The sequence below is a fragment of the Coregonus clupeaformis genome, chromosome 23 (assembly GCF_020615455.1).
Source record: "Coregonus clupeaformis isolate EN_2021a chromosome 23, ASM2061545v1, whole genome shotgun sequence".
In the NCBI taxonomy this organism is placed as follows: Eukaryota; Metazoa; Chordata; class Actinopteri; order Salmoniformes; family Salmonidae; genus Coregonus; species Coregonus clupeaformis.
Genome location: NC_059214.1, coordinates 27,111,887 through 27,132,182, shown reverse-complemented (window position 1 = coordinate 27,132,182; position 20,296 = coordinate 27,111,887). Strand labels below are relative to the sequence as shown.

Genomic DNA, 20,296 nt, shown 5'->3' with positions numbered 1-20,296 from the left:
ATGGTGTTTATACTTGTGTACTATTGTTTGTACAGATAAATGTGGTACCTTCAGGCGTTTGGAAATTGCTCCCAAGGATGAACCAGACTTGTGGAGGTCTACAATTATTTTTCTGAGGTCTCGGCTGATTTTTTTCATTTTCCCATGATGTCAAGCAAAGAGGCACTGAGTTTGAAGGTAGGCCTTGAAATACATCCACAGGTACACCTCCAATTGACTCAAATGATGTCAATTAGCCTATCAGAAGCTTCTAAAGCCATGACATCATTTTCTGGAATTTTTCAAGCTGTTTAAATGCACAGTCAACTTAGTGTATGTAAACTTCTGACCCACTGGAATTGTGATACAGTGAATTATAAGTGAAATAATTTGTCTGTAAACAATTGTTGGAAAAATTACATGTGTCATGCACAATGTAGATGCCCTAACCGACTTGCCAAAACTATAGTTTGTTAACAAGACATTTGTGGAGTGGTTGAAAAACGAGTTTTAATGACTCCAACCTAAGTGTATGGAAACTTCCGAGTTCAACTGTACATATGCCAGATATGGACACATTTTGTTTTAGGTTTATTTGGATGATGGATTGCTCATTTTCTCTCATGCTCATAATCGCTGAGTCTTTATTTAGCTCTGCTGCCTGTCACACTTGGGTAAAACAAAAAAGGTATCTCTTGGCTCTAACATAGACAGTGGAGCACCATTCATGAGACACCTAATGCGGGCCTTGACAGTAAGAGCAAGAGGGCAATTGTGCTTGGAAATCCTAACTGACATTAATTGGTACAGAAACCCAAACACTGCAAGTCTGGTGTTAGTGTGTGTGAATATAGTACAGTAGGTTTATGTAGCATTGTGAGGATTGGGTAATTTCCAGTGTGTGAAAGTTAGCTAAGGCTGCAAGTTCTTGTGAATGGCGGAGGAGAAGATACGTTTTTTTACACAAAAGTATTTACATTTTCTAATAACAAAAAGTAAAATGTTATCTCTGTGGACTGTTTTGAGTCCACTGACTGGGCGGCCCTGACCTGGAAGAGGCAGCAGATACCGTCTCTGAGTACATCCGTTTCTGTGAGGATCTCATTATTCCCAAAAGAAAGTCAACATCTTCCCCAATAATAAACCTTGGGGAACTCGGGAATTAAAAGAGCTCCTCAACCAGAAAAAAAGAGTGTTTAAATAAGGTGGCAGTAAAGACGAAAGGAAAAATATTCAGAGGCAACTCAAAAGCAAAATCAAGGAGTGCAAGGCAGCATACAAAGTCAAATTTGAAAACCTTTTCAAGGACAGTAGGAAAGCCTGGCAAGGGCTACAAACCATCACAGGCTACAAACCAACGAGACATTGTATCACCGTCGAAAATGACCTTGTTTTTGCAAATTATTTGAACAGTTTCTATTGCAGGTTTGACGTGTGTGATTTTACATTCAGCAGAAAGTGGCCTTGGACAGTATAGACAGCATACCTACCAGCTGTTGAAATACAGACCTCTGTGAATGACATCAATCAATACTTTCAACGTCTCAACACACGGAAATCATACGTTCCAGACGGCGTCAGCAGCAAGGCACTTCAGGCATGCGCAGACCAGCTCTCATGACCGTTTCAGAAGATGTTGCAGCTGTCACTGAACAGTGGGATAATTCCAGATTTATGGACAAAGTCGCTGATTGTCCCAATACCTCAAAACAACAGGCCAAAAGAAAATATCGAGTTACGCATGTATCCCTGACATCTGTACCTATGAAATTTTTTGAAAATGTTATTCAAAAACAAATGATCTCTGGTCTCTCATCCCAATGAGACTCAAACCAGTTCGCCTACCGTGCCTCCATGGTTACTGGTCTTGCTGAACAATATCTACGAACATTTAGAAAAGGCAAATAGCCTAGTGAAAATCGTTTTCATTGACTTCAGTAACGCGTTTAACACCATCCAGTAGGTGGATAAACTGGTGTCAGCTCTCTACTGATCAAGTGGATTAATAGTTTCCTTGTTAACCGTACTCAACAAGTGACGTTTAACTCCGCCATCTCTACATCTAGAACGGTGAATACCGGAGCCCCTCAAGGTTGCGTACTTTCACGGATACTGTACAGACTGTACACAAATGATTGTCAAGCCTCTGACGCCGCCCACACATTTTTTTTTATATGCAGATGACACCGCTGTTGTTGGTTTCCTCCACCCAGACCAAACCTCTCTTCAAGGTTTTAACAGAGAAGCGGCCAAATTCGACCAGTGATGCGCAGATAACTTTCTTGAAATAAACGTTAAGAAAACAAAAGAGAAGGAAATTGATTTCAGAAGGAACAAAACCCCCTACGAAGATAATGTGGAATCAGTCGATAGAGTGACCACATATAAGTACCAGGGAATCGAAATAGACAATAAACTTAAATTAAAATCACTGTGCCTTTGCAAAGATGAAGAAATTGCAGCAGAGAATGCATTTTTTTTTTACGCAAACTAAACCATTTTAATGTCGACCGCCATATCACATAAATGTTCTATAAATCTGTCCTGCAGACTGTGCTGTCCTTTGGTCTGATATGCGTGTTTGGAAACATGCGAGTGCAAGACCAACTCAAGCTTCAGCGCTTGATTAAGACGGCGGGAAGGATAATTGGTATAGATCAAGAATCAGCCACCAACCTGTACACAAAACATTTCCTCCTATTACTTGAAAGCATTTTACAGGACAGTACTTATCCCCTTCACTCAAAATTCAGTCACAGCAGCAGCCGAACAAGGGGAAAGAGACTTCTCCAAAAGAAAATTAAAACATAGATATAGGGACTCTTATTCCAACAGCCATTAGGCTGTATAATAGATCGTCTGTTGGTCCCTCGAGTATACAGCATATTGCACTTTCACTTTAAATGTGTAGCTACAGTGGGGAAAAAAAGTATTTAGTCAGCCACTAATTGTGCAAGTTCTCCCACTTAAAAAGATGAGAGAGGCCTGTAATTTTCATCATAGGTACACGTCAACTATGACAGACAAATTGAGGAAAAAAATTCCAGAAAATCATATTGTAGGATTTTTAATGAATTTATTTGCAAATTATGGTGGAAAATAAGTATTTGGTCACCTACAAACAAGCAAGATTTCTGGCTCTCACAGACCTGTAACTTCTTCTTTAAGAGGCTCCTCTGTCCTCCACTCGCTACCTGTATTAATGGCACCTGTTTGAACTTGTTATCAGTATAAAAGACACCTGTCCACAACCTCAAACAGTCACACTCCAAACTCCACTATGGCCAAGACCAAAGAGCTGTCAAAGGACACCAGAAACAAAATTGTAGACCTGCACCAGGCTGGGAAGACTGAATCTGCAATAGGTAAGCAGCTTGGTTTGAAGAAATCAACTGTGGGAGCAATTATTAGGAAATGGAAGACATACAAGACCACTGATAATCTCCCTCGATCTGGGGCTCCACGCAAGATCTCACCCCGTGGGGTCAAAATGATCACAAGAACGGTGAGAAAAAATCCCAGAACCACACGGGGGGACCTAGTGAATGACCTGCAGAGAGCTGGGACCAAAGTAACAAAGCCTACCATCAGTAACACACTACGCCGCCAGGGACTCAAATCCTGCAGTGCAAGACATGTCCCAATGCTTAAGCCAGTACATGTCCAGGCCCGTCTGAAGTTTACTAGAGTGCATTTGGATGATCCAGAAGAGGATTGGGAGAATGTCATATGGTCAGATGAAACCAAAATATAACTTTTTGGTAAAAACTCAACTCGTCGTGTTTGGAGTACAAAGAATGCTGAGTTGCATCCAAAGAACACCATACCTACTGTGAAGCATGGGGGTGGAAACATCATGCTTTGGGGCTGTTTTTCTGCAAAGGGACCAGGACGACTGATCCGTGTAAAGGAAAGAATGAATGGGGCCATGTATCGTGAGATTTTGAGTGAAAACCTCCTTCTATCAGCAAGGGCATTGAAGATGAAACGTGGCTGGGTCTTTCAGCATGACAATGATCCCAAACACACCGCCCGGGCAACGAAGGAGTGGCTTCGTAATAAGCATTTCAAGGTCCTGGAGTGGCCTAGCCAGTCTCCAGATCTCAACCCCATAGAAAATCTTTGGAGGGAGTTGAAAGTCCGTGTTGCCCAGCGACAGCCCCAAAACATCACTTCTCTAGAGGAGAACTGCATGGAGGAATGGGCCAAAATACCAGCAACAGTGTGTGAAAACCTTGTGAAGACTTACAGAAAATGTTTGACCTGTGTCATTGCCAACAAAGGGTATATAACAAAGTATTGAGAAACTTTTGTTATTGACCAAATACTTATTTTCCACCATAATTTGCAAATAAATTCATTAAAAATCCTACAATGTGATTTTCTGGATTTTTTTTTCTCATTTTGTCTGTCATAGTTGACGTGTACCTATGATGAAAATTACAGGCCTCTCTCATTTTTTTAAGTGGGAGAACTTGCACAATTGGTGGCTGACTAAATACTTTTTTCCCCCACTGTATAGCACTTTGAATGAATTCTATTGTGTAGTTTCTGTGTTTTCATGTTTTATGTACCGTCTCTTTAAGCACATTACCAAATTAATTTCCCCCTGGTGGGATAATAAAGTTGATCTGAATCTGAATCTTAACATGGTATGTAACTAGAAAACATAATTTCCAAAACAATTCTTATGGCGATTTCACGTATTTTATGTGAATGACTTTTCGGATCTGTTTTATGCATTCAGTTGTCAATTGTGACTGCAATCTGGAACTGGAAAAAAGACAACTACTGAAATGTATCCTGTGCTGAAAATTACACAACATATTGATATGTTTATAATATCCATAAGGTGTTTGACAATGTTGAATTAATTCTTATCCAGCCCATCTGCCTGTGCAAGTGAGACAAAGCAATGATGAACATGCTGGCATATTTTTCCAACAATTAATCACCTTACTATATAAAAAACAATATGTGTTCATGAGTGATTCAGCATCTTGCTGTTGTCTACATAACATAATAATGATGTGTTACTTATGTTTCCCAACTGTGTTGCTATTTTCTTTGCTTTGTCTAGCGGAACATTTGATATTTGGCCGGACAACAATAACAAACGGAACAATCCCTGCACTTCCGTTAATGACACCGGCAGCGGAGTTGTTACAGCTGATTGTCAGCTTTTTTACATTTCAGTATTAACATTTCTCATGATATATTCGAGAGGTTGTTTAGCGACTGAAGTTCAGTTTTAATCTGTCGCTGCAGGTGCAGCCAGAGGCTTGCTTCCGAGTGTCGTTGATTATGGTGTAGAGGGAGCGCTTTCTCTGAGACAGCAGGTAAACATCGGGGCAGACATTAGCTAGCATGTTCACCTAGCTTGCTAGCAAGCCAAGTGACATTCCATTCGATAAAAACAATAGCTATATAGCTAGATGTCTCTGATAGAAACGTAGCTGTCACCCTTAGGTGTATTTTTATGAATTGCTCCAGTTGTCATCCCAGTCTAACATTGTAACACTGAAAGTGTGTGCATATTTCGGCTAGCCAGCTGGTAGCTAACGTTAAGTTTCTTGCTACCTACCTAGCTAGTACAAGCAAAGCTAGCCTAGGTTGCTAGCGAGCTAACGTTAACGCCTCAACTAGCCTGCTATGTGGTTGAGATGTAGCTTAATAACGTTAGCTAGCTGAACTAAACCCCTAGTTAACTAGATTGCTGTAGTGATTTAAATAAGTAGCTTCCTAATTACTCACTTGTCTAACTACCTAGCTAGCTTTAAATGTTAGCTAGCTATGTCATTGCATTTTTAGCACTAGTAGCTAACTAGTACACTACACAGGAAAATATTGTGTAGCTAGCTAATGTTAGCTAAATATGTTCCCACACTGATGTCACATAACTAACCTCATATTTATCCTCGTTAGCTAACGTTACAGTTATCAGTATTTTCTAGCTGTGTAACTAGCCATTTTTTAGCTATCTGTTGCAAGTCTCCCCTTCCTTGCTTGCCACAACCTTACTTCGTGCAATGCAGCTCTGCCCTGCTTTCATTTAGCTGAGAAACTGGTAGCCTGGAGACCCGACGTTGAATTTAATTGGATTCAACTTCTGACATAAATGAGCGTTAAGAACAGGCAAAAGTTTCCTCGCACGATCTCTACAAGCCAGAATGTTGAATACAATTATATTTTAACTTACTTTACCGGTTGGCCCTTTTGCAAGTAGGAATGTGAGACAAGATATCCACAGGAAAGTATAATTAAATCAACTTTCCAAAGCGCTGGTAGTGCGTTCAGATTTCTATCATCTGAAGCATGTGCAGAACCATGTAAACGTGTGCACAACCTCGGCAAATATCCATGCGTGGCCTGCGTGTATTTTCATCCTGTGGGCATGCTTCAGGTGATAGAAATATGAAAGCTCTACCAGTGTTTTGAAACGTTTCCACTTTCCTGTGGATATATTGTCTCACGTTCCTACCTGCAAAAGGACCAACCGGAAAGTAAGTAGAATACAAGGAAATCCCGAAAGAAAGAAACTAGCAGCTGTGCTGTGGGAAATTAACAACCTGTCAGTCTATTTTGAACATGCTGTGGAATTATTTACATTGTCTGTCTGTAAACATAAGTGGGCCTGAATGTAGGCCCTGTGCAGACTGCGCTTTGTGAGCTAGCTTCGTGCCGCATCAAGGGATTCTGTTGGGACATTGGGCTGATACAGATCTTTGACTATGTACAGATCCAGTTGTATTCGCTTCCATTACTATGGTTTATATGTTTGTTTCTTTCCTTTTATAGAACCACAAGATTACTTATTTGTTGTAAATGTGTATGTGTGTACAACTGTGTGGTGGTGACCAAGAGAATACAACTCTGGATATGGAACATCTGCCTTGTTTTTGCTGGACAGCCTGTAGCGAGTCATAACTTTAGTCAATCAGAATTAAGTCACTAGCAGGTGAGGGAATCTATAGCCAACTGCTCAGATGGCTCCAGCTAGCTGTTTTTACATGCCCAATGACCCAACAACAGAATCCCTTTTTGGGGGACAAAGCTACAGTATGTGAGCCTGCCCTGTAGTGCTGGCTGGCAGGCAGGCAGGGACAGCTGAAGCAGGTGGGGGTCAGACTGGGCACATTTCATGGACACACTGATATCTGATACCTAGGCCACTCACTCACACACTTCTCTAAACACAAGCGCTCACTCCACATAGGCACAGGGCCTATTCATTTTAAAGATTTTGGGGTTGATATTCTGGTTCAGATGCAGACATCCCAGGCCTGGGGGCTGTTCCTATTACATTCAGAACAAGGATGATGATATGATGGATTGAAACAACTTAATCATAGTCTGGTATAAACTCGGCCGTGAACTTGTTCAAGAACAGGCAGATGTGTGGAATCCAATAAAATGGTCAAAAGCCACCAATGGACCCCCTCACACGCCATGCCAATCCCACCCCAACAACCACTACAGTATCAGTTCTCTATGTCTGACAGGTAGTATGGACCTGTAGCTTGGAGTATTGCTTCTAAATCCTTTGTAGTGTATTCCCTGTGAGTCTGGTGATGCCCCCCACAGCCCCCCCCTCCCCCCTCCCCATTTAGAGAAATTAGCCATTGAAGTCGCTTGCATCATTTACCGTAAATTAGTGTGAAAATGGTTTCTTGTGTTTATTAAATGGATCACAACATTTTATTTGCAACTTTGGGTAGATAACAAATAGCTTTTACTCATGATGAAAATACATTCTGTGGTCAAGCCAGTCCTCCATGAAAGCAATTCAGTTTAACCTTCTCTTAGCAACCTAATTCAACCCAACTGTCCTTGAATAGTCCAACAAATGGCAGCTCTCTGAGAGGGCTATCCGTATGGTGTAATTCTCATATGAAGACTTATTCTACAAGCCGAAAACTTTAATGGATAACTGGGCTAGTGACTAAAATGTTGACAACCCTAATAAAATAATACAATTATAAACCATTGCATGGCAGTCATTTGTTTTTCAATTAAATTATTAGAAAATGCTAGCAGATACCCATAGACTACCAATCATTGCGCTAATGCTAGTTATCATTGGCTCACGAAACAACATCTAACTTCCTTCGTACTGGACATAAAAATGGTATCCACGGGTTAATCTGACTCTGGTGAAGTAGATGAAAGGCCTCTGCCAAAATCCCGAAGTATACCTTTAAACCCAACCCAATACCATTGCAAAACACTTCAGGGCCTGTTTGGGACTTAGACCATAACATTGAAACCATTAGAACTGCTGTAGCCTAATGGTTTGCTTGTTTGTCAAGAATGGTCTAACTAATCTATACTTTTTTAAAGGGAATAAACCACACAGTGAGGTGCTGTTTCCTGGACACAAATTCAATCTAAGAGAACAACAAACTGAATTGCTTTCTTGGAGGACTGTCTTGAATTGTGACGATGACCACACAATTTATTTTCATCATGAGCAAAAGCTATTGGTTTCTGCCCAAAGTTGCAAAGAAAATGTTGTGATCCATTTAATAAACACAAGAGACCAGCAACATTTATAAAATGATATGGTTGCAGTAGCAGGAACAGCGGCATCTAGTGGGCAAAACATGGTACTTTAACACACATTTATGGTAAATAATGCAAGTGACTTCAATGACTAATTTCTCAGAACAGGGGAAAAAAACATCACCAGATTCACATGGATTACATTACAAAGGATGACTATAGATAACTGATACTGTATACTGGTTGTTGGGGTGGGATTGGCATGGGTTCCATGGGTGGCTTTTTATAATTGTATTGGATTCCTCATTGTTAGGAAGAATTAGACCTATGGTCCAAATCGGATGTTAGGTACTATATTTATTGACGATTATATGAATCCTATCAATTCAAATGGCCAATTTGGGTGCAATCAATTAGCTTAATTTCTCAGATCAAATTATATTTCAACAAATTAATGTTCCAGGAATGCAAATTTGATATTTTTCTAACTACAGAAACGATTTCAGAACAATCTGCGATGGTGAGTGTCTGCACAGGAGTACTGTACGTCGAATGTCAGAGCGTAGTACAAGAAGCCGCCCTTTTTGTGAACGCTCCGAATCTTGCGTCTCCGTAGGGTATAAATACCCCTTAAAGAGTGCCTGCAGCCCTGTGTACCATCTCTTTCAATGTCAGTCTAATTGGAATTAGAACACCTAATCAGTGTAAACTACTTTATTATTCCCTCTTAATTAGCCTGACTGTAATTAGTCTACTCATCATGATCAAAGGCAGGAACAGCTGGGAAGTGAATACTACCTCTCCCCTTACGTTTTTTTAAGCAGTTATGTCGTTTGTGGTACATCTGGGACAGACAGGAATTAGGCTAGGACTAATCTAGGTCCATAAGGGCTGACTTGTGAAATACTGTTGGGACTTTGTTTGAAAACAACAACACCTAACCTCTATGCATCTACCCTAGCCTGGCCCCTGCCCAAGCAACTGGGACATTGCTTACACCTAGCCTATGTCCAACTGCACACCTTAAGGGAATGCCAGGGGGAATAGAATAGCTAGATTTGTTTTTTTTGGATAACATTGTTTCTGTTGGCCAAAGGTCAAGAGCTGGTTGGTTGGTCTCTTACCTATGGTGGTAGAATGTAGCCTAGGCAAGTGATTGAGGAGAAGTTCAGCACATTAAAACACACAGAGGAGCTGTCAGACATGGGCTTTGTGTTTTAGAGTAATGCTTGAATTAACTCTGACTTGAATGACTAAACACTATTAAACTGTCTAAAACTCTATTTATGTAGGCTAACTAACTGTACTGAAGAAAGTACAAAGGAAGGTAGCTCGACAAAGAAGTCTTGTTTTAATTGAATGCCACTCTGATTGTGTAGTCTCGCATGACAGTGTTGAAATCAAGTAGCTGCCTTGGTTCTGGGTTCCGACAGCCAAGATAAGTGATTTTTGGATTCATTCCATTAGGTGTGCCACTGTGCCAGTCTATCAAACATCACATATAGTTCCTATTGACAGTGAATGTTGCAGTTGCATGAATAAGTCATCAGGTCATGTGATTGAGGAGGCACTGCTGTTCTCAGCAACTTTGTTCCTGCAGTGGCTTTTGGGAGTGCAGTGACTTTGTGGGTCCCAGGGGTGCTGAGTGTCCCAATTCCACTTGGCCTGCAGGGGACAAAAAGCCATAACTAACACATCCAGCCACACGCTGGTGGACAAAGGGCTTGGTGGGTGGCAGTGAGTAGCACCTGTACACGCTCTGGCAATACTTTACTTCCTGTAAGGTGAACATCAAGCAAAGATTGAGTGTATTCAGGGCTTTGAGTGCTTACTTATTTTGTTATTTATTTCTCCTGTCATGTTGTTGTGTGTCTATATCATGATCTATAGCCTACTACTATTATTAATTGGTCACGTTTTATTGTAATATCACTACATCCCTGTCTCTTATGCATTATGTCATACACTGATCCACTGCTGTCATTGTGTGTTTTCAGGAGAGAGCGCGGAGCAGCCATGCTGACGTTGGCCAGTAAGCTGAAGAGGGACGAGGGGGTGAAGACTGGCAGGGCCCCTGGGGGCCCCTCCGACTCCTCACACAGGGTCTCTATCAGGGACCGGCTGCTCATCAAAGGTACAATACACATGACCTTCTCTACATGTATCTATCCATCTCCTCCAGTTACTATTTTCAGACTACTAGCATCTGGGTGAACCTAATGATCTTCTCATGAATTTCAAAGGTTCCATCTGTCCATCTCTGTCTTCTACCTTTCTTTTCATACGGTCTTTCTTTCTTTACATTTTTATCCCTATCTTCCTGTCGCTCACTCTTCTTCTGTATAGTCTCTCCATCCCATTCCCTTAATCTTCTGTCCTAGACCAATCTCCTCTCATTTTGTTCCTCCACACTCCATGTTCTGTCTCAAGCTCTGTAGTTCTACTTTGTTTAAAAATCCATTCAAATCAGAAGCCCATCTTATGCAAAGGAGATGGATGTCTTTCTGTTCACAATCACTTTGGATGTTCTTTCCTCAGTCTCTGCCCCATGATTCCTCCAAGTATTGTTTTTCTTTGATTTAGATTAATGGCTTTTCTTCTTTTTGTTCATTTCCTGGGTTGGTCAGGTCAAGACAAATTCCCTCTCAAGGGCAAATAAAGTTGTTAAATTCTGTCTTTCATTTGAGTTTTATGTTATGTTTGGATGCTCTTAGCCTACACAGTGCAGAGCCGATACCGTGCCAGGTCACATTTGACCACTTCATCTTTAGTTTTTCCTGAATAGCTAGCTAGAGTCAAACATCTCTTGTAGTGCCCATCTGTCTAGTGATTGAGAAGGTGGGCTTTGAATGTTAGCAGGACAGGAACGCTGTCCGGATGTAGCATCATCATCAGCTCTAGACTCCTTGACAGATTCAGATTTATCCTCCCTCCTCTTTCTCTACCTCCCTCAGTCCTTGTCCGTAGCTATTACTGTTTTGTGTCCTACCACTGATGCATAATGTCCCAAGTTCCTCTTTTAATCATTCACCCTAACATCCACTGAAGGCAGTTCTTCACAAAGTACACAGTCGGATACTCCCTCTGAGATCTGAGGGAGGGAACATGCTTTTCTTGCTAGACAGTGTGGAGCTGAAAATACACCAGTCCAATGAATTGTATTGGTGGAAATAGCCCAGTACCCATTGATAATACATATGCAGTACAGACTGTCCATTCACAATTGTGTCATGATTTATTGTTTTAATATTGCTTACACAGCACTGTATCAAAGCTCCTATACTGTAGCCAGAGCAAGATAAGTTATTTCTCACCTCAACACCGGCAGAGATTGTAAGGAAACGGGACCAAACCTCCCAAGTGGCGCAGTGGTCTAAGGCACTGCATCGCAGTGCTAGCTGTGCCACTAGAGATCCTGGTTCGAATCCAGGCTCTGTCGTAGCCGGCCGCGACCAGGAGACCCATGGGGCGGCGCACAATTGGCCCAGTGTCGTCCAGGGTAGGGGAGGGAATGGCTGGCAGGGGTGTAGCTCAGTTGGTAGAGCATGGCATTTGCAACGCCAGGGTTGTGGGTTCGATTCCCACGGGGGCCAGTATGAAAAATAAAAAAATCATGTATGCACTCACTAACTGTAAGTCGCTCTGGATAAGAGTGTCTGCTAAATGACTAAAATGGAAATGGACCAACAGGACTCCCTAGTGACCCTTGTATTTTACTTGTCTCTATGCACATTCTCAGGGCCATACACGTACACTGACACACCAACACACATACAAACACTCACTCAAACATTTGCTCATACACACATAATATGCACATACATTTATACTGACTCTACACACACCCACTCACATATAATCATCATATACGCTGCTGCTACTCTGTTTATCATATATCCTGATGCCTAGTCACCTTACCCCTATAATGTACATATCTACCTCTATCGATCCAGTGTCCCTGCCCATTGTAAATATGGAACTGGAACTGACCCTGTATATAGTATGCTTACTTACTTTCTCGTGTTCTTATTTTTATTGCTTGTGTGTGTTTTTGTTCTACCTAATGTTATTTGTAGTATTACATTGTTATTGATTACTGTATTGTTGGATTTGGAGCTTGCAAGAAAGGCATTTCACTGTGCTTGTGTACGTGACATTAATTGAAACTGTAGACAACCTGACTGTGGTACAAATGATTTGCTGAACTGTCTGCAGGTTTATCGTCTTTATTGTCTTTGTTTGATTAATTTACAACCTGTGTAGCTACCATTTCATAATATTTGTTTCAGTCACACATTCAGCCTATGAATGACATAGGCTGGGGAATAATGATGAATGAATGATGAGGTAACTTTTTTGCAGGTGTGTTTTGGGAATCTCCTCTAGTAAGTTTGTAGCATTCAAACAACACAGGGCTGAGAGGGAAGGGAGTGTGGGATATGATGTGTTGTTCCTTTAGGATTTTGTGCACACCACTGACTGCTCTCTACTAGCTACCCACGCACACAGGATTCTTAGTTTGTTTAGTTTGATGACTCTCTCTCTCTTTCATATTGCAGAAGTTGCAGAACTTGAAGCCAACCTTCCTAGTAAGTGTATGCAGTGTAACATAAAATAAATTGCGGATTCATGTGAATGTGTTTGACGTTCCCATGGCTCGTTAGTAACCCAAGAGGCAGGTGCAGGCAGCGGTGGATGGCTCAGCTGTAGTGCTCCCATCTGAACACTAGGGGAAGATACAGCGCCACTGGCAGATAGATGATGATCATAGACGCAGTTACCTCTTACTTCCATAGCCAAATATAGTGCTTCATTGATATATATTAGCATAACATAGAGATAACAAAGATAGCGTAGACCTAGATTTATAATATACACAGAGTTATCTTAATCTATATGAATCTATGTACATTTTCCAGAAAATATCTAAAGAAATGTAAATGTTGTCAAATAACAACTGAGATATATGCTCTTATCTCTCTCTCTTCTCCCACCTCCTCCTCCCCATCCTAGGTACGTGTAAAGCCAGCTTCCCTGATGAGAACAAGCTACATCATTTTCAGCTGGCTGTCTCTCCAGGTAAGACCCCGCCAGCCCCCATCTCACTAATAGCCAACCTGTGTGAAAATAGACCTACATAAATAACAATTGTATAAGACAAGTGTGCAGTGAGCTAGTTACTAGGATAGTAATATGGCAGTCTGGAAGCTGTTTATAATCCCTTCAGTCAATCTTTAGAAGTAGGCGCTTAATAAGTGGCAGCGCTTAAGTAAGTGTATTCTCCAAACCGTTGACCACCTCTGAGAGTTAAACCAGCAGTGACCTCTGAATCAGTGAGGTCAAGTCTAAGAGTGACTACGTCAGCGATTTCTCTCATTTCTGCACACTGCAGTGCTTATAAACGGCGTAAACTCCACGCCAGCTAAGTATCACACTGATAAAAATACAATCATGTGCTGTACTTTTCTGACTATTGTCACCATTATCCAAAGTTGTAGCTCACACCAATGACAAGCTGTACTAGTACAAACTTATTCTTGGGTATTCTATAGTCCCCTATTGAGAACTGCTCTCTAGGCAAAAGCTCTGCTCCTCAGGAAGGTAAATGAGAGTCCTGGATCACATCTATGACAGCGTGTCCTGTTCTAGTCTAAGTGGTTGTTCCCTGTATTTAAATGCAGCCTGTCTCCAGCAGGAAGGCAGGCAGCCATCATTATTCCCCAGGCAGGTCCTGTCTTCTTAGAGCGCTGCCTACTGCATACCTGTCCTGTATACTGTAGTCTGAAGATGTACTGTTACTGGAGCAGCCTGGAATTATTCATGCCTTAGGAGGCTTTGTTCTCCTAACTGTGTGTGTGTGTGTGTGTGTGTGTGTGTGTGTGTGTGTGTGTGTGTGTGTGTGTGTGTGTGTGTGTGTGTGTGTGTGTGTGTGTGTGTGTGTGTGTGTGTGTGTGTGTGTGTGTGTGTGTGTGTGTGTGTGTGTGTGTGTGTGTGTGTGTGTGTGTGTGTGCCTGCTTGTGTGAAATTCATCACGCACACACTCACCCTTCGCCAGGTGTGTGCCCCTCCTTTTTTCTCTTACTAAATGAGCTCTGTTCCTTCCTTTAGCCTTCATAAAGTGCAGTATCAGCAGATTCTCTCTTCATGCAAGGTGTTTGTTGTCACCATTAAAGCAGTGTTACTCCGGGGGTATTCAAAGACAGCCTGTTTGGAGGTCACACAGAGGGCAGTGTGTGATTTAGCTGGGGAGTGAGTAGTGGGAACTGGGGACAGGATAGTTGATGTTCTCCCTCTGTGGAGCCAGGAGGCTTGGCTAGCTGCCCCATGCATTTAACCTGCCCTGTCCAGGCTCAGGAGGATCTTTGGTTAGCCCGCCAGTCAGGTGTTCACTGCTCCTGGTACAGCAACATACAGTGGGGAAAAAAGTATTTAGTCAGCCACCAATTGTGCAAGTTCTCCCACTTAAAAAGATGAGAGGGGCCTGTAATTTTCATCATAGGTACACGTCAACTATGACAGACAAAATGAGGAAAAAAAATCCAGAAAATCACATTGTAGGATTTTTTATGAATTTATTTGCAAATTATGGTGGGAAATAAGTATTTGGTCAATAACAAAAGTTTCTCAATACTTTGTTATATACCCTTTGTTGGCAATGACACAGGTCAAACGTTTTCTGTAAGTCTTCACAAGGTTTTCACACACTGTTGCTGGTATTTTGGCCCATTCCTCCATGCAGATCTCCTCTAGAGCAGTGATGTTTTGGGGCTGTCGCTGGGCAACACGGACTTTCAACTCCCCTCCAAAGATTTTCTATGGGGTTGAGATCTGGAGACTGGCTAGGCCACTCCAGGACCTTGAAATGCTTCTTACGAAGCCACTCCTTCATTGCCCGGGCGGTGTGTTTGGGATCATTGTCATGCTGAAAGACCCAGCCACGTTTCATCTTCAATGCCCTTGCTGATGGAAGGAGGTTTTTACTCAAAATCTCACGATACATGGCCCCATTCATTCTTTCCTTTACACGGATCAGTCGTCCTGGTCCCTTTGCAGAAAAACAGCCCCAAAGCATGATGTTTCCACCCCTATGCTTCACAGTAGGTATGGTGTTCTTTGGATGCAACTCAGCATTCTTTGTCCTCCAAACACGACGAGTTGAGTTTTTACCAAAAAGTTATATTTTGGTTTCATCTGACCATATGACATTCTCCCAATCCTCTTCTGGATCATCCAAATGCACTCTAGCAAACTTCAGACGGGCCTGGACATGTACTGGCCAGGGGCGGTGTGTTCATTAGGGCGATATGGGCGACGCACTGCCAAACGGGAAAAGGAAGGGATTTTTTTTCTAATCAATTATATCACGGCAACAGTAGTTTTCAGTGTTCTAATCTAGACGTCTGATCTGCCACTAAATGTCCAATCAGGCTAAAGTCGTGCTTCAAATGGCCCCGCCCCTTTTGGGGCGATTTCAGTCAGGTTGAAAATCGCCCAGGAGTCTCTCATAGACTATCATGTAAAATATTTTTTTTTTCAAATATCAGAGCTTTCAATACAATCTCTATGGGTTCCGGGAGGGCTTGCACTTACGCGCTTTCGTCATACGTAACATAAGTAACCATGAACATAACTAAGAAAAGAGCGGGTAGCAGCGTCAATCAATTCACGTACAACTGTCAAGATGGATAGCTTTGCGAGGCAAAGATGAAACTGAGGGCTCCACCAACCCTGGTATTTTTCTTGGACTTGTCAACTTTGTGGCACAATTAGATGAGGTGTTTGATGACCATTTTAAAAATGCTAAAGTTTTCAAGGGCACATCAAAGACCATTCAAAACGAGCTACTGGAGTGTATGCTAGCGGTCATGAGGGAACATATTGTGGAGGAGGTGAAGTCGGCGAACTTCGTAGCTATCCAAGCTGACGAGACCACGGACGTTTCTACACAGACACAGCTGGTGCTTGTGCTGAGGTACATAGATAGCAACCACAAAGTGCAGGAGCGCTTTTTTGAGTTCCTTCCCATCTCGGAATCAACCTCAGTCTCAATCGCCAGTGTGCTTTTGGAGAGACTGAACGGTCTTTTTGCCGACGGCGAGAAAGTCAAACTCATTGCGCAAGCTTACGATGGAGCCAGTGTGATGTGAGAGAAGGCTGGTGTGCAGCAAAATGTGCGTGAGCATTTCAAGAATGCCCATTACGTGCATTGCTATGCGCATCAGCTGAATTTGATCATGCAGCAAGCTAGAACAGTTTCAGTACAAGTAATGTAGCGCCTCTCTCTCTTTGTCCCTCCCTGTCTGTCTCTTTAACACACACACGCCCAAATCAGTTCACAGTTGATGTTGTTTAAAATAGTTATTTTTCATAAAAAAAAAAAAAAAAAAAAAAAGAAAATCTGTTCATGTTCATTTTTACAAATCTATACAATTGGCCAGAATATGGTTGTTCATATTTACAAATCTATACAATTGGCCAGAATATGGTTGTTCATTTTTACAAAGCCATACAGATAGCTGTGTTTACCTTTTCTATAAATTATTTTCAAATTCAGTTTTCAGGCAAAATGTCTATCACTGTTCATTTTCACAAATCTATACAAGAGGGCAGAATATGGAAGTCTATAAAAATTTCTTATTACCAATAACTTGCATCAATGTTTTCAGTAGCCTCTATCAAAAGCTCCTGCTTGCTTGTTGTGAATTATGCTCAGGTGCACATATTTCCAATTCAACCATGAGGCCTTTTTGAAGCAAGTAATGTGTATATCAGTATTGACTTATATGCTGCCCCTGTCTTCATGTTGTTGCTGGACATATATTTTTTAAAATGTGTGTAGGTCACCTAAATCATCAGAAAAATTGCCCCCCCTGAGAATTTTTTCAGGAGCCGCCACTGGTACTGGCTTAAGCAGGGGGACACGTCTGGCACTACAGGATTTGAGTCCCTGGCGGCGTAGTGTGTTACTGATGGTAGGCTTTGTTACTTTGGTCCCAGCTCTCTGTAGGTCATTCACTAGGTCCCCCCGTGTGGTTCTGGGATTTTTGCTCACCGTTCTTGTGGGGTGAGATCTTGCGTGGAGCCCCAGATCGAGGGAGATTATCAATGGTCTTGTATGTCTTCCATTTCCTAATAATTGCTCCCACAGTTGATTTCTTCAAACCAAGCTGCTTACCTATTGCAGATTCAGTCTTCCCAGCCTGGTGCAGGTCTACAATTTTATTTCTGGTGTCCTTTGACAGCTCTTTGGTCTTGGCCATAGTGGAGTTTGGAGTGTGACTGTTTGAGGTTGTGGACAGGTGTCTTTTATACTGATAACAAATTCAAACAGGTGCCATTAATACAGGTAACGAGTGGAGGACAGAGGAGCCTCTTAAAGAAGAAGTTACAGGTCTGTGAGAGCCAGAAATCTTGCTTGTTTGTAGGTGACCAAATACTTATTTTCCACCATAATTTGCAAATAAATTCATAAAAAATCCTACAATGTGATTTTCTGAATTTCTTTTTCTCAATTTGTCTGTCATAGTTGACGTGTACCTATGATGAAAATTACAGGCCTCTCTCATCTTTTTAAGTGGGAGAACTTGCACAATTGGTGGCTGACTAAATACTTTTTTCCCCCACTGTACATGTGTAATGCAGTAGAATTGTAATGTTTTGCAACACTTTCCACACGACATCTTCTTAATTTTTTTCTCACAGACCAAGCTATAAAAAATAAAAATAAAGAGCCTTTACCATTTTGTAATACACTACCAGTCAAAACTTTGGACACACCTACTCATTCAAGGTTTTTTCTTAATTTTTACTATTTTTTTTACATTGTAGAATAATAGTGAAGACATCAAAACTATGATGTAACACATGACTGTAAGTCGCTTTGGATAAAAGCGTCTGCTAAATGGCATATTATATATTATTATTATATTATATATATATTTATTTCTTAATGCATTTGAGCCAATCAGTTGTGTTGTGACAAGGTAGGGGGGGTATACAGAAGATAGCCCTATTTGGTAAAAGACCAAGTCCATATTATGGCAAGAACAGCTCAAATAAGCAAAGAGAAACGACAGTCCATCATTACTTTAAGACATGAAGGTCAGTCAATACGGAAAATTAAGAACTTTGAAAGTTTCTTCAAGTGCATTCGCAAAAACCATAAAGTGCTATGATGGAACTGGCTGTCATGACGACCGCCACAGGAAAGGAAGACCCAGAGTTACCTCTGCTGCAGAGGATAAGTTCATTAGAGTTACCAGCCTCAGAAATTGCAGCCCAAATAAATGCTTCACAGAGGTCAAGTCACAGACACATCTCAACATCAACTGTTCAGAGGGGACTGTGTGAATCAGGCCTTCATGGTTGAATTGCTGCAAAGAAACCACTACTTATGGACAGCAATAAGAAGAAGAGACCTGCTTGGGCCAAGAAACATGAGCAATGGACATTAGACCGGTGGAAATGTGTCCTTTGGTCTGATTAGTCCAAATTTGAGATTTTTGGTTCCAATCGCAGTGTCTTTGTGAGACGCGGTGTGGGTGAACGGATTATCTCTGCATGTGTATTTCTCACCATAAAGCATTGAGGAGGAGGTGTGATGGTGTGGGGGTGCTTTGTGGTGACACTCTGTGATTTATTTAGAATTCAAGGCACACTTAACCAGCATGGCTACCACAGCATTCTGCCGCAATACGCCATCCCATCTGGTTTGGGCTTAGTGGGACTATCATTTGTTTTTCAACAGGACAATGACCCAACACACCTCGAGGCTGTGTAAGGGCTATTTTACCAAGAAGGAGAGGGATGGAGTGCTGCATCAGATGACCTGGCCGCCACAATCCCCCGACTTCAACCCAATTGAGATGGTTTGGGATGAGTCGGACGGCTGAGTGAATGAAAAGCAGCCAGCAAGTGCTCAGCAAATGTGGGAACTCCTTCAAGACTGTTGGAAAAGCATTCCAGGTGAAGCTGGTTGAGAGAATGCCAAGAGTTTGCAAAGCTGGCTATTTGAAGAATCTCAAATATAAAATATTTTATTTAACACTTCTTTGGTTACTAAATGAGTCCAAGAGAGAGATTTCTCTGCTTTCATAATCAGTTTTTACCTTAAACATCATAATTACTATATTTTCCTTCCCAGTCCTCCATCCTTGTCTTTTAGCATCCTCTCCTTCCTGAAGCTGTCTCTCACTCTTCTCTCAGGCTGTGGGTGGACGTCTGGATGATATCAAGTCTTCTTCCCCATCTTTTCTGTGAGTTTCTGTCAATCACTCTGGGGAAGACTCAGACATGGAGGCTGGCAGTAGATGCTTGACTGGAAACTGCTATTTGAAGGCTGTTGATAAAACTGCAGGGGAGCTGTCATAGTGATATGTAGCCTTCTCTCAGTGGACGTGGGAAAGGCACAGGACTTTGGTAGGAATATGAGATGGAGCAAAATCGGGTTAATACTGTCGGAAACAAATCATCTGTTATTTTGTTAATGTTTTCCCGGCTGCCCCCAAAAAACATGTATTTTCCAGTAATCATTTGTCAGCGTTGACCTGCAAACTGAAGGACTTTCACTGGAATCAAACTTTATGCAAACTCAGTAAACAAAATCAGAAAAGCTGTTGGGGCAAAGGTAGATTTTGTTTTTAAGCACCCCACAGAACATGTTATGCATTATATTTGTTGTCCAACAGAAGACACATGAGCCTATATGCAGTAGCTTATATCTGGTCAAAGATGGTCCGCCTCAGCGGTATTAAGAAATTATGTGAGATGTTTAGATGAGGATTGCGGCGTCTGCCAAACAAACACAGCCTTATTA

At 41.7% G+C, this 20,296-nt stretch overlaps 1 protein-coding gene across 1 annotated transcript in view; it reads left to right on the top strand.

Annotated features, from left to right (window-relative positions):
* Positions 1 to 5,113: 5,113 nt before the first annotated feature.
* The window catches only part of LOC121536689 (NEDD8-conjugating enzyme UBE2F), a 74,918-nt gene continuing 59,735 nt past the window's right edge, over positions 5,114 to 20,296 (top strand). The window contains exons 1-4 of the mRNA XM_041844129.2: positions 5,114 to 5,318; positions 10,479 to 10,615; positions 13,041 to 13,070; positions 13,495 to 13,560. Of these exons, the coding sequence (XP_041700063.1) occupies positions 10,498 to 10,615; positions 13,041 to 13,070; positions 13,495 to 13,560 (214 nt within the window). The 5' untranslated portion in view covers positions 5,114 to 5,318; positions 10,479 to 10,497. The remainder of the gene's footprint in view (positions 5,319 to 10,478; positions 10,616 to 13,040; positions 13,071 to 13,494; positions 13,561 to 20,296) is intronic.